At 35.6% G+C, this 15,380-nt stretch overlaps 1 protein-coding gene across 2 annotated transcripts in view; it reads left to right on the top strand.

Moving 5' to 3' along the window:
- The window catches only part of ATP8A1 (ATPase phospholipid transporting 8A1), a 232,473-nt gene that overhangs the window by 93,460 nt on the left and 123,633 nt on the right, over nt 1-15,380 (top strand). For both annotated transcript variants that reach the window (XM_039226991.1, XM_039226992.1), the window contains 4 exons: nt 4,225-4,297; nt 6,472-6,577; nt 7,854-7,936; nt 12,332-12,381. In XM_039226991.1, the coding sequence (XP_039082922.1) occupies nt 4,225-4,297; nt 6,472-6,577; nt 7,854-7,936; nt 12,332-12,381 (312 nt within the window). The remainder of the gene's footprint in view (nt 1-4,224; nt 4,298-6,471; nt 6,578-7,853; nt 7,937-12,331; nt 12,382-15,380) is intronic.

Raw genomic sequence — 15,380 nt, 5'->3', positions numbered from 1 at the left:
TATTTTCTCATTTCCTTCTGGTTTATCATTATGCATGGAATGCGTGGTATTTATTTTTTCTGCTGCAGCAGCTAGGCTCATGAAAACATTCTTCCAGGTGTGACTGTATAATAATGAGATCTAACACATCCAAATTAGTGTTAGTCTTCAAAGTAGTCACGTTGACAGGCAATTTATTTATTCCAATGATGTAGTCGTTTCACAGAATGGTTTTGGAGCCTCTCTTTTGTAATTGCCTTCAGAAACATTTTGAGCCATATGAAAAGCAGGTCTTACTACTTTGGTTAAAACTAATGTCCAACAAATATATTATCAAATTTTATCACTTATTCGTATTCTTGGACTTGACTGGACATGACTCTGAATAACAAAGTCACTTCTAAATATTAAATCTCCTTTTAAGGGATTTTGGTTTGCAACCAATAGCATCCTTTAAAAGCAGGAAGTCTGAGTGGCTCAGTCCTTTGAGCCTCTGACTCTTGATTTCATCTCAGGTCGTGATCCCAGGGTAATTGGATCGGGCCCTGCGTCAGACTCCACATTCAGCATGGAGCCTGCCTAAGAGTCTCTCTCTCTCTCCCCCTCTGCCCCTTCTCCCCTGCTCATGTACACACACTCTCTTGATATATAATAAAATAAAGAATTTTAAAAGCTGGAGGTGCAGAGCCTTTCAAAAATTGGTGCTTTATAGTCACACTACCTTTGTCTTCCTGTGTGTGCACATGTGTAGTATATGTATGTGCATAATGTATACATTTAGCGTAGGCTGTGGCTGGCATGGATTTTATTCTTGTTTTAAATTTTTTATTTAAATTTTATTAAGTTCATAATGCAATGACATGTTGCAAATTCAAATAGTGTAGGGAGGGAAAGGTTTTCCTCCCTTCCCTCTCTTCAAGCCCTTCATCTCCCCTCCTGGAGGCAGGCAGTGTAATCAGTTCCAGGTGTATCCTTTCAGAGCTGTTCTACATATATACACGTATGTATTTTTTTCTCTCATATATTTATAGAAAGTGAAGCATGCTATACGTCCTCTTTTGTACCAGCTTTTCTTTTGACAGTGTATCTTTGTGATTGGTCTAAGATCAGATGAAGACCTTCCTGGGTTTTGTATAGTATTCATTATGTGGATGTACCACAATTCTTTAAAGCAACACTTGAGTTATTTAGTACTTGAGTTATTTCTAATCTTTTGCTATTTAAAAAAAAAAAAAAAGTGCTGCGAAGAACAAATTTGTACATACAACACTTTGCACTAGGTAGATAGCTAGTGTAAATTCCTAGAACTGGAATTACTGGATCAAAGGATACATGCATTTTAAATTTTGGTAGAAATTACCCAATTGTCCTTTTGCGAAGTTATACCAATTTTCATTCTCAACAGTGGTATGATTTCTTTTTCCATAATCACAGCAGCACAGAATTGTCAAACTTTATTTCTGCCAAATTGATACATTTAAATTTCGTTTTCAGGTAAATTAGAGCTTGTATTTAAAGGCACTCATATTTCGTCATCTGGTCATTGTTCTGCCATATTGTTGATCTCTGTCATATTGGTTTCTGAGAGTTCTTTCTATTTTACGGAAACTAACCTTCATTCTATGAGTTGGAAACAGTTTTTCCCAGTTTTTCATTTGGCTTTTGATTTTGCTTGCAGTAGTTTTGGCTGTGCAGAAACGGTTTAGTTTTATGCAGTCAGATTCATCTACTTGTTTTGTGAATTACACATGTGATCATAGGCATTTTCCACTCCTAAGTTGTTTTTAAAAATTTTTCCATATCTTTAGCACCTTTATTAAATTTTACATCCATCTGGGGTTTATTTGGTTGGATCCACTAATTTTGTTTTCTTTTTTTTTTCTAATGACCTTAGAAACATTCATTAGAATGTTGAATTAAAAAAAAAATCATAGTTCATAATGTCATATATGAAAATAAGTAATACTGATTTAAGCCCTATACATTCTAAATTTTCTGTTAATTTTTATTGCTCTGGGGGTTCTTCATTTTTGTATACTTGGAATGGTTATTTATAATGTATCATTGTTTTTAAATCAGCCTGCCGGAAGTGACTGTTTATATGGCATGTGGGCCACCTGCTTCTTATTCCCCTTACCTTAATGTTACCCTCCCTATCTAATTCCTTCTTGCAGAGCACCATAATTTGTCTCCTTGTGTGCTTCATGCCACTTGAAAATTTCTATGGAAAAATCTAACAAAATGTTGACTTGCCATTTGTATTTGTGAGTGGTTTGCAGATTCATACAGTTTTGTCAATGGAGTTTAAATTCTCACTTTTGCTTTCAAAGCAGTTGGTTCTTATTTTGAAATGACATGAGCCTTCTAATTTTACGTTTACTTTTACTAAGAGTGAATGTTTTGTAAGATTTCAGAGAGGGGTAGTGGGAGCTCCATGACTGAGTTATCCAACCCAGGCTGTGTGGATTAGCAGATGACTTGTTTATGGGTTTTAAGGTCTTGGAAAAGAAGCCACTTTCTGAGTGAAGAGTTCTTATTTGGCATTATTCATGGCAGAAGAGGCTTCACTGGTAAATGGAGGACGGGATGTGTCCATGTAAAGATTTCAATTACATATCTAATGTCATTTGTTATAGATATGTTTGAAAGTTATATCAATTATGGTAACTGATTTATGAGATGAAAGCATTTCTGGTGAGATTAATAAGACATAGCTTCAGATTTGTGAAGGCTTTTAGTCTGGAATTCTTTGGAAAGAAAATCAGTCTCCACATGCAAGATGTTACTGTGATTATTCCTTGACATTTCAATTTATCTAACAAATAAGTAGGAATGTAGAACTAACAACCATTAATGAATACAATTTAATGATAGGGAGACTTTATGGAGCCCCAGAAATAAACTATTTTTAAGAAATGATAGTATTTTAAGGAAAATTTATGCCAGTTTTTTGTGTTCTCATTGATAAGTCATTTAAAAGTTACTGGATTTTTCCCTCTACCTTTAAAACTAGAGGAAGAGCAATAATGTGTTTATTCTGTCTCCTAGGGATGTTTTCAGAAAAATAAACTACTACATGCAAATGAAGATGTACTATATTATAATTTTCAGAATTAATAGATCAAACTACTCCATGTAAATAGATCTGTATCTTATTATAAATGTTCTAACTCCGTCCTTTGGTTTATGGGAAAAATCTATTGGATTGATACTGTGTATGTTTCACTATTTCAAATTCTTCTTCGATTTCTCCTTCCTTTCAAACTACTGGATTTAAAATATGAAACTCTTGATACTTGGTACCTTTGCATTGATAGTTCTGTGTAACCTGTAAAAATTGTGATTAAAAGCTTTCTGGGTTACAGTTGTTTAGTATTGGACACATATTTTTCCTTGGTGAATTCTAGGAGGTTTTTTAATGCATAAAAGCTTGGATGTATATATTTTCACGAACATTGCAAAATACACCCTTTGGGTTTGACATTCCCACTTAAATTCTGCTTGTTGTTTTAATTTCAACGTCTTGATTTAAATCGCATGACCATGAGATTAATAATAGCTAGATTACAGAGGCAATTCTGACTCCATTTTTTCGATATGAAGTACATAAGTGTTTGCTCATCCAAAGATAGCCACAATGCAAAAATTTAAAAAATCCTGTATATTTTTATGATTTGTTCTCCTTATATTTACACAGAACAGATGTGATATATACATAAATATATCAGATATTTGTTAGTGACAGATGTTGATAAAATATATTAAAAGCTTATTGCTCATATTTTTATATTCCATATGATAATCATGTAATGTTAGTCACTACAAATAAAGGTTTCTCATAGGCTAAAGTAAAAGAATCAATATTTTTTTTTATAACTTGATTCTCAAATTCTAAAACATTAAAAAATGTTTTAGGAGTAGAAGAAATTATATTCCAGGTATTTTAACAGGTTTTGTTACTTTTTATAAAAGTATTTAAACTTCATTTGGCTACAATATAATTTCACTCCAGAAAAATGAACTATAAAATACTATTATTTATTACACTGCAAATGTCCATCACAGTTTAGAATAATTGAAAATATTGAATGATGCAATTATGAAATCTTTGATATCTAGGAATGCAGACTATATTGAATCTATTAAGGGTTTGCAGGCATAATGATTTATTTAAAAGGTAAGTCACAAATAGATCAATGACTTGTATCAATGAACCAGTTTTGCTCCATTTATATTCCCCTTCAGGCAGAGCTCACAGTTGGGAGATGAAAAAACATTTAGTGATTCATCACTGTTGGAAAACCTCCAAAATAATCATGTAAGCAACATAAAACTATTATCTTTTTATTAATGAGTGAAAGCTAATGAATATTTCTATGGACTGTCATCCCTGTTTATCCTTTTTTTAATGATCATTTTAATACTCATCAAAATCTATTCTTGTTAAATCCTTTTACTTGGCCAACACAAATTCATGGTTATTAGAAATTTAATTTCAGTGTCATCTGTTAATCAATATTGTCTTTTCAAAATGTCTTCTATTAAGTAATTATAGAACTCTGTATGAAACAACTCACTATTCACCATTTCAGAATATCCATAGAAATGATATTCCTACCTGCTCAAAACAATAGGCCCGTGCCAAATCTGTCCAGTAAGAACTCCAGATATCTTCTGCCCAAAGTGACTGCTCTACTTATGAAGTTACTGTCACTCATAAAAATTCTGTCAGCCCAAATGATATGGCTCCCCGGAGTTTAAACCCCAGAACTTTTCCCCATCATCATTTCAAGCTCAAGATGTCAAAACTTGAACTCGTATTTATTAGCTCACAACATGCTCCTCTAGTACGTGTGGTCTCCCTAACCTGTGCCTGTGGGTGGAGCTCTAGCAATCTCTTCTCACAGGTAGTTTTTTGTATCCTTTCTTCTTAAGAGAGTCTGTCTTCACTAGAATAGGAGGTTCAGGATCCACAAAACCCAGACCACCTCTTCCCTCTGTGTCCGCAGGTTCAAATTGCACCATCACATATTTTTTTAGTACTCTCTCTGGGAACTTGAGGGCTACCTTAGATACCTCCTTTTCCCTCCATCTCCAGCTCTATGGAGTGGCCAAGCCCTCGTCAGTACTGACTTCTAGAATAGATCCTGAATGTCTTCTTTCCTTCCTTCTCACATTCACGACCCTTGTCCAGTCTACCAGCATCTCCCAGCCAGTCTCCTCGCGTCCCTTTTTATTCCCCTACAGTTCTTAGTGTGAATGGCAACTGGAATGATGGAAATGGAAATCACTTCCCATCACTTCCCTGTTCAGAACCATTCTCTGGCTTCTTAACTCACAGCCATACATGGTCTGGCCCCTGCCTAAGTCACCAACCTCGCTCAAGCTGGTCTGTCTTTCCCCTCAGCCCATACTGGTGTATACTTTTTCAAGCACATTTCATTCTTTCCTCCTTTAGGACCTTTTTAGTCCTGTCTGATTCCTGCTTGATGCAAAACTCTTTGCTCAGTTCTTCATGAAACTAACCCTCATCAGCTTAAATACCACATTATCTTGAGAATAACTACAGACTGGCCAAGATCACATTACACTGTACATTCTCTCCTTTATGGTCTTTTCACAGTGTAAATAAATATTTGTGTATTTATCTGTGTTCTGTCTTTCCCACAAGTTAAGCTTCATGTAGCAGGGACTGTGTCTGTTTTGTCTACTGGACTAGCCTGAAAACAGAGCTTTCAAACAATGTTGTGATTTACCCTTCCAGTCACTTCAGTTGTGCTTTTCCTTTTTGGTATTTTCGGTTTTGTTTTTGTTTGTTTTTGTCCAAGAGCAGAGAAGAATATTTTTTATTTGATATTTCTCTTCATCAGGAGCCAAACAGGAAGATACTTAATTTAAAAGATATGATTTCTTTTTTCCTATAAACTCTTAAGCTCTTGCAGAAAGGACCCGCCTTTATGTCTTCCTCAGGCTATAAGAATCCATTGTACATAGCAGTTGCTCAACCAAGTCTTTGTATATAGTGAAATATGTATCAGGTTAAGGTTGCAATTTGTGGAGAGAAGGAGGACAAAGCATTACAGAGGGTCCCCTGCCATCATCACCCCAACAGAGTAGTGCAACCCTAGTAAGATCAGAGGTCAAAAGCTTAATCTAATCAATATTTGGAACCAGGTAAATGAGCATTGTAGAATTTCTCTCCTATCTTCTGAGGACAGGATTTGACTATATCTACCTTTTTCACTGTGCTATTTGTATTTGATATCACCAAGTTGTCCTGTATAAATGTTTGAAAAATGAATGAAGGAATGTAGGAATGAATGAGGTTAGTTAAAAATAGATTCATAGTAAATGTTGGCTTCTTAGTTGTCTGGACCCTCAGACCTTCAGTGCTTTACAGCTACAGTCTTAACAGACACGAAGTAGTATTGCCATCATTAGTGTCAAAATGTTTAAGTGAAGAAGGCTGAATTATGTGTTTATTTCTCACAGCCAACTGCACCTATAATCTGTGAGTTTCTTACCATGATGGCAGTTTGTCACACGGCAGTGCCAGAGAGAGAAGGCGATAAGATTATCTATCAAGCAGCATCTCCAGGTACAAATGAAGGAATCATAATGTGTTTTTCTATTGGAAAATTCTTCTGAACTTTGAGGTAGTCTGGAAAAAAAAATCAGTTTAGTTTGAAAAAAGTCAAATAACCAAGTTATGTTTTTTTAATTAAAAAAATGTATTTACTAATGAGAAAAACCTGGCTTTCAGAATTAAATATATATGCTAAAATATGTAACTTTATATACATAACTTTTGGTATGTGACATAAATTGTATGGAAATTCAAATAACAAATTTCACACAAATAAAGTACTAAAAAGTACTTAAACATAGTAAATTCTCCCTTCTTTGAAAATAACAATTTTGCTTTTTTCTCTTGGAAACGATAATCAAGGAGCTTGAGTATTTATTTCGTTGAAGAAAATTCACACATTTGAAAGAGATTCCATAAAATATGTATTAGCACGGCTATCAATATTTAATACTTCAGCTTAATTTTAAGCCTGTTTTCAATGTAAAATTAGGCAGTCAACTTGATGATTGCAAGAATTTAGGAAAGAAGGAACACACTTCAAAGAATTTTCTTTTAGGTGTTTTAGCTGTATTCTAAACTAGTACCTATGACCTTGTAGAACATACCAAATTCCTAAAAAGCATAAGAAATGTTACATCTCATATTATTAGGATAGACACTATGTGAATATTTTCTTATCCCATACCCTACCCTCAGCATCAAGAAAGTTTGATATAGTGTGGAGATGAAAGTTAATATATGATAAAATAAAACATCAATTCATTTATAGCCATTTCTTTTTTTTTTTCTCCTTTGAGACCAAGTTTCTCTCTTTTTTTAAAAAAAGAGTAGAGTTGGCACACAGTGTTTTATTAGTTTCAAGTGTTGACCGTGCATTTATATCCATTTAAATTGAATCCTCAATTAATATTTTTTTACATTCAGTGTCTTAGGAGAAAAGCATAACACGTGAGACAATTTTGTGCCTTTATTTTGAGAAAAGTTTTCTAGAGATTATGCTAAACCAAAGGTACATTTAAATTTTCCTTCTTAGCTGTGTATGACTAACAGTGAAATATGACTCCCAGTCTATACATGTCTTAGATTCTTAAGATGATTTTACTCATTCCTTTGACATTGTCATATAATTTTAAAAGAAATGGATTTCAATAACAGGGACCAGAATGAACAGAATTTTAATTCTTTTAAAACTAAACAAGATGTATTATAATAATGTATTTCTGTCATACTGGGAATAATTTTTCATCTCACCATGTATTTGCTTTCATTTGTTTTCCTAAAACAGATGAGGGAGCATTGGTCAGAGCAGCCAAGCAATTGAATTTTGTTTTCACTGGAAGAACACCTGACTCAGTGATTATAGATTCTGTAAGTTATTTATTTTTAAGTCTCTTTTTCATCAAAGTAATAGCATATGCATAACTTCAAAGATAAAATCATATCAAAGGATCATAATAAAATAGAGGTTCTTTAATCCCTTCTCCAGAAGCAGCCATCTCTCTTTCATCAGGCATTTATAAATCTCATATTTTCAAAGGCATATGTGATTAATGATACATGTTTTGATTCTTCATTTTAAACATACCTACTGACTTTGTCTTCTGTTATGTTAAATGAGGATTTCTCTCTCTTGATTCACTATCCTTTCCCGATTTTACTGTAGTTACATGACAGTTTTTAGTTAAACAAGTATTCAGACCCAATTTTTAAAATAGGCAAAAGAGACTTGAACAAACATTTCACAAAAGAAGATATATGAATGGCCAGTGAGCACCTTAAAAAAAATTATTAGTCAACAGTGAAATGCAAATTAAAGTCACAATGAGATGCTACATACCCACGAAAAAGGCTAAAATTAAAAACATTGGCAGCACCATATGTTAATGAGAATGTAGAGCAAGTGGAGCCCCCACATGTTGTTAGTTGATGTGTAAAATGGCACGAGCCCTCTGGAAAAACTCAGAGTTTTCTAACACAGGTAAACATGCACCTGACCCAGCAATTGGTACTCACCACTCATAATGACCCAGGAGAGATGAAAGCTTGTGTCCACAAACATCCAATGGAATGTTCATGGCAGCTTTTATTGAGAGTAGTCAAACACTGGAAACAAACCAAATGTCTAGCAACAGGAGAGAGAGTAAGCAAATTGTGATGTAAACATATAATGGAATATCCAAACAATAAAAAGGAAGGAATTATTGATTCATCAACAACATGGATAAATCTCAAAAACACTATGTTGAGCAGAAGAGGCTAGACACAAAGGAGTGCATACTCTTTAGTTTCATTTATATGCAGCTCAGGGGGTGCCTGGGTGGCTCAGTCGCTTGAGCCTCCAACCCTTGATTTCAGCTCAGGTCATGATTCCAGGGTTGTGGGATTGAACCCCATGTCAGGCTCTGCGCTGAGTGTGGAATGTGCTTAAGCTTCCCTCTCTCCCTCTTCCTCTGCCCATCTATCCTGCTCATACTGTCTCTAAATTTAAACACACACACACACACACACACACACACACACACACACAGCTCAAGGTCAGCAAAAGTGATTGTGGGGATAGAATTCAGATTAATGATTGCCTCAGGGTTGGGGAGGAGATGGACTGGAGGAGGCACAGGAATTTATGGGGTGACGGGATTGTTCTCTGTCTTAATTGGGGTGGTTCCATGAGTGTACTATTGTCAAATGACAGTTTTCACTGAACTATATTCATTCAAGGTCTGCATACTTTACTGTATGTAAATTGCATCTCATTAAAAAATCATTATTTAATGTTTGTTATTATGCCTGTACCAGTATTCATAGTTGAACATTATTGTATTCAGGAATTTTTTCTCTTTTTGTTTTCCTGTTATAAATTATTTCCTGAAAATAATTTTTCCTTTTTTTCCTAAATATAAGTCCCTTATCTTTTTTTCCAATTGCCTTATTTATTTATTTATTATTCATTTATTTTTTACCTATTAGTGATCGTTGCCATATCTTCTTGGTACACTCTTATCAGTACAGTCACACCAAGTAATCTGTCACTTGGCGGTTCTTACCTTGAGACCTCCCCATCCCTCTAGAAGTCCACCCTTCTTTTTGTTCTGTGCTAGTGTCGTTCCAAGACCCGTCTTCTACAACACTTGGGTTTTATAGATGTTTTTTTGATTTTCTACCATTTTGAACTATTTCCTATATCTCAAATCTTCGTGAACTTCCTTGTTTTGATGGAACACATTTCATGTTTGTTTCCTGAGGTTAAAAAGTCATTCTCGAAGTGGAGGATGCAGTAGTGACAGTCCTCTGTAGGTTCAGCTCCTGACTCTCGGGCCCCCAGATACACTAATTGATGGGTCTCCATTCTGTTCACAGTTGTCATCCTAGAATTGCTCTGTTGTCTTCCTGGGGACTTTCTTTACTTCTCTTCTGTGTTAGATCTTTTATTCCTAAATCCCATGTCTCCCTTGTTCTTGCTTTACTCTTTTGCTTTTGTGGAATACATTCTTTAGTGGCTTTTTTGGGAAAAGATACATGGGGAATTATTTGTTTATTTTGTAGTCCTTTCATGTCTAAACATTTATCATCCTACCATTATCCTTAGTTGATAGTCTGGATGAATATAGAATTCCAGGATAGAAATTATTTTGCTTAGGAATTTTTATTGCTCCACTATATTTCTGGTTTCCAGTACACCTGAGAAATCAGAAGCCATTGTGATTCCACAGGTTTTATGGCCACCCACTCCCCAACATTCTAGAAGATTCCAGGAACTTCTTTCTTCCAAGTGTTGGGATATTTCATGACACTGTGCCTTAGTGGGAATATTTTTGACCCTTTGTCTTAATCACTGGTGGACACTTTTCCATTTGGAAAATTAAGTTCTGGAAAATTTTTCTTGAATGATTCCATTTTCCTTCCCTCTTCCCAACCTACTCTCTCTTTTTTAGAATTCTTGAAGTAATATTCAACTTTTCTCTTATACTTTTTGTGTCTTTGCCTTTTCTGCTTTTCGAAACCATTTGTCAACTTTATCTTCTCAGCCTTCTACTCATTTTTTTAAATTTCTTCTGTCATGTTTTTGGTTTCAAGAAGTTTTGTTCTTTTAATATTTCTTTTTAAATAATACCCTCCTCTTTCATGAATGTCATACAGATATTACTTCTCTCAGAGGTACAATAACCGTTTTTTTTTTAATTTTCATTTAAAAATTTTATAAACAGTTAACAATGCATTTACAAGCATTTAGTTAAACTATGGATTTTTCCAGAATATAAAATGATCTCAAACTGTCACTGCAGTTGCTTTGTAGTGATTATAGTTTTGGAGAAAACATACTTCACCAAAAGTTAAACATCAACTTCTAAATTTGTTTTTCTTAAGTTTTCTCATTTTCCACTTAGGAGGAAAGAACAGCATTTAATTATTGTATCCTTTCATATTCATACAGAATGTATGGAGACTCTACCAGGTCTTGCACACACTTTGCACTATGCAGAATAATAAGACCAGTCTCCTCCTATCCTACCAAAGAGCAGTAGCCAGGGTATAAATATTAACCCTCAAAACATAAGAATTATTGCAAACAATCTCATTGTTTTAAACATTTTCTTCATGGGTCCCAATAAAAAGCATATACTGGCCAATGCAACAGGGTTTCCAAGGGTATATAACACTGCAAAAAAGTTTTATGCCACAGGAAGTCACAGTTATCCAGTGCCAGTAATAGAACAGAAAATGCCACACATGAATATGACAAACCACTTCAGTCTGGTTCTGAAACTAAGTGAAAAGACATTCAGGCTGCTCACGAGCTTCTTGTGCCTATCAAGAAACCAATCCTGAAAGTCCATAGATCAACGTGAAATTTTGTTTTTGAATTCTTTTTCCTCCAAACTGCCTTTATCTGCTTGTTTTGGAGATCTCTGTGCCATGTTAGTGTCCTTAGATGTCTGTTAATCTTGTGGTTCAGAATGAGGAATTTGAAAGCTGAGGTGAAGTTTCTGAGCCTAAAGGAGTATTTGTCAACACTGAGCTTTACTCTATGGTGGTCTGGCGGGTTTCTTTTGGGAAGTCATGATGTGTGTTCCCCTAAGGCTTCCCTTGGGCTTGTTGGATTCCACAGAGAGTAATGTTCCAGTTTCTGTCTGGAAGGGTCTGGCTGAGTATGTGTGGGTTTGGGGTCCAGCATATAATATGAATATGATCACAATGCACAGTGTATCTTCATCTGTGCCAGTCAGCTTCTAAACAAAATGAAGGGTCAGGGCTGAGAGCTGCTTTTCAAGCGGCTCCTACCCAGTTCTTCCCATTTTAGGCCCCTCTTTTATCTCAGAATTCTAGAGCTATCTGCTTTCTCACATCCTTAAACCATTTAAAAATGATATGGTACAAATCAAGTGGGTTGTAAACTTTTCCCTTGACCAGTATAGCATTTAGCCATCTTGTATCTGCTAAGATACCACTCATTGATTGATCTGTGTTCCAGCTTGCAAATTTCTGGTGTTTTCCTCTTTCTTACTTTCCTGTCATTGTAAGGTTTTTTCCCCCTTTTTTAAGTGTTTACTGTAGTTCTCGTGAGGCTTTGGGATAGACAGAAATTAAATGCATGTGTTCAGTCTCCACCTTAACCTGAAAGGTAATAAATTCAGTTAAAGAATATATATTCAGAAGGGACGCTTTGTGTTATTTTTGACATTGAAACTTCATGAATAGGGTTAATTTCCAAAAAGCCAAAGATACTCCCAACTTGATGTAATCATGTATTCCTTTTCTTCTTAGTTGGGGCAAGAAGAAAGATATGAATTGCTCAATGTTCTGGAGTTCACCAGGTAAAACAGCTGCTCTGTGATTTACATCTGTGAGATAAAATTCTGTATATTTTTGTTTTGCTCTTTCAAATAATTAGAAAGTATGCTTTATTTAAATTTATTTAGACAAAATATTAATATCTTCAGTGTAGTTTATAATAAAGTCATAGCCGCTGATAAGCCATACACACCTATCTTCAGAGTATTGCATGACATGACTCCTGGAAACACTGCAAAACTATTTTTGAACATAGCTGTTCTGCATCACAACTGGGGAGTAATGGACCAAGAGCCTTATGGCTGGTGATCTGGAAACGTTATACTTAGACGCACTAGGATTTATGTGAAGCGAAGATGAATCAGAGTCAGGAACCCAGTAGTCTAATTCTGTGTTCATTGTATCTAATTATCTTTGAGATTTCAGAAACCATATCCACGTCTCCATTAGGTATAAAACCAGTACCATTTACTAGGAAGAAGCAGAAATCAAAGAGATTATCCTATTTAACTCTATTTCTTAAGGTCAAATAATAGACGCTTTCAAATGATAATCAGTGATATCTCCATGATTTTGGCTTTTTATTTTCTCATGACTATACAGTTTCCTAATTTACATTCTTAGAGCAAAGAGGCCTCAGTTAACAGAATGGTCTTTAAAATTGCATCACCATTACCAGGACACTTAAGGCCAGGCCACGGCCAGGAAGTAACATTGCTCTTCAAGGAAATAAGGGTTTACCTAAATCCTTGAACTTTCTCCTACAGAAGGCAAACTCATACACTCATTGACTACCAAAGGCATTTCCTACTGTATGGAGATTCCTCAAAAAGTTAAAAATAGAACTACCCTATGATCCAGTAATTGCTCTACTAGATATTTGCCCAAAGGATACAAAAATACCAATTAGAAAGAATACATGCACTCTCATGTTTATAACAGCATTATCAACAATAGCAAATTATGGAAAGAGCCCAATGTCCATTGACTGATGAGTGGATAAGGATATGGTATATATACACAATGGAATATTACTCAGCCATGAAAAAGAACAAAATCTTGCCATTTGTATCAACATGGATGGAGCTAGAGAGTATTATGCTAAGCAAAATAACTTAGAGAAAGACAAATACCATATAATTTCACTCATGTGCAGTATAAGCAACAAAGCACATAATCAGAGAGGAAAAAGAGGAAAACCATGAAATAGACTCTTAACTATAGAGAACAAACTGATGGTTACAGAAGGGAGGGCTGGGGGAAGGGTGAAATAAGTGATGAGGATTAGGGGGTGCATTTGTCAGGAACACAGTACGGAAGTGCTGAATCACTAAAATTTACATTTGAAACTAATATTACATTGTATGTTAACTAGAATTTAAGTAAAAAATAAAAATGAATAAATAGAAACACTTGTAACTTACTGGGGAAAAAAAGGCATTTCCTTTTCTGTGCCAACTTTGGTTGCTATCTTGGTTGGGACCACATGCCAGTGGTTAATATAAAAAACAACAGGGTCTGTCTAATGTATTATTTAAACACTGTTCTCTTTACTTGTATACAGTGAAAAGCTCAAGGGGAAATACATGAAAAGTTGGATGAGTAACTATAATAGAGTATATATCTTTCCAGAATGTATTCCTGGCCTCTCTTTTTCATATCAAAGTGGCTGTTTTTGCTAAGTCTACTTGCATTATATCCAGAAGATATTATAAGTAGTATATCCATTAGCATTTGCGTATATTTGTTTATTAACACACACCTGGAAGCATCATGAAGAAAAATAAAGCAAGGTCAGGGGTTTAAGGTCTATCAGGATGAGGCGATGAGGGTGGGTGTAAGGATAAAAGTGAGAAACGTGGCTATGGGGGTACTAAAAGAGGCTCTGGGAAAAACATTAGTGATTTGAACGAGGATGATGATAGTACAAAGAAAGTGAAGTTGGTAGAATCCAGATACCTTTGGAAGAATGTCAGGGGGCCTTTGGGATGGATTGGAGGTGGAAGAAGAAAAGAAGGGGTTAGAGTCTCAGCTGTGTAAACAGCTGAGTGGGTAGAGGTACTGTTTATTCAGATGGCAGATACAGGAATAGGAATAGATGTGCAAGATGAGATGTTTGAATCATTATGTATGGGATGCCCTGAGATATACAGATGGAGGTGTTAGAGGTAGGCAGTTGACTATGAGGGCCTGGAGTGTAAAGGAGAAGCCTATGGCTGAAATATCAATTTAGTAGTTGTTGGCCTGTAAATGGTAATCAAAGCCATGGAGGGGCACCTGGGTGGCTCAGTCAGTTGAGCATCCAATTCTTGATTTCAGCTCAGGTCATGATACCAGGGTAATGGGGTTGAGTCCTGCATCAGACTTGGCACTGAGTCTAGAGCCTGCTTGAGATTCATTCTCTCTCTCATTCTCTCTCTCCCCCCACTCTCCTCCTCTGCTCCCCCCAACTCACGCTTCCTCTTGCTCGCACTCTCTCTCTCTCTCTCTCAAGTAGTTAAAATAAAGCCACAGAAACGAGTTGGATCTCTTGGATATAAAATACAGAGTGAGAGAAAGCAGAAAGGCTGAGGATTGCCCTATGACTAACCCCAACTTCTTTTTTTTTTTTTTTTTCAGAGTGGTGAGATTAATTTATTTTTTTATGTCTTTATTTTTTTTTCTGTTCCATTTATTTATTTTTTTTACAAATAGTTTATTGTCAAATTGGTTTCCATATAACACCCAGTGCTCATCCCCACAAGTGTCCTCCTCCATGCCCATCTCCCCCCTCCCCCCCACATCCATCAGTCCTCAGTTTGTTTCTCAGCATTCAAGAGTCTCTCATGGTTTGCCTCTCTCCCTTTCCCCGACCATTTCCCCCCTTCTTCTCCCCCATGGTCCTCAGTTAATTTCCTCCTAATCCTCCTATACGTGCAAACTTCTAAGGGTTGATTAGAAGAAGAGGAATCTGCAAAAGAAACTGCTTGGTGGTTAGAGAAGTAGAGGATAGAGAGATTAACTACATAGAGCCAAGAGAAGA

The sequence above is a fragment of the Hyaena hyaena genome, unplaced genomic scaffold (genome assembly GCF_003009895.1).
Source record: "Hyaena hyaena isolate Hyena2069 unplaced genomic scaffold, ASM300989v1 scaffold_24, whole genome shotgun sequence".
NCBI lineage: Eukaryota > Metazoa > Chordata > Mammalia > Carnivora > Hyaenidae > Hyaena > Hyaena hyaena.
Note: the sequence above shows the minus strand (reverse complement) of the source record. Positions and strands in the feature narration are given on the sequence as shown.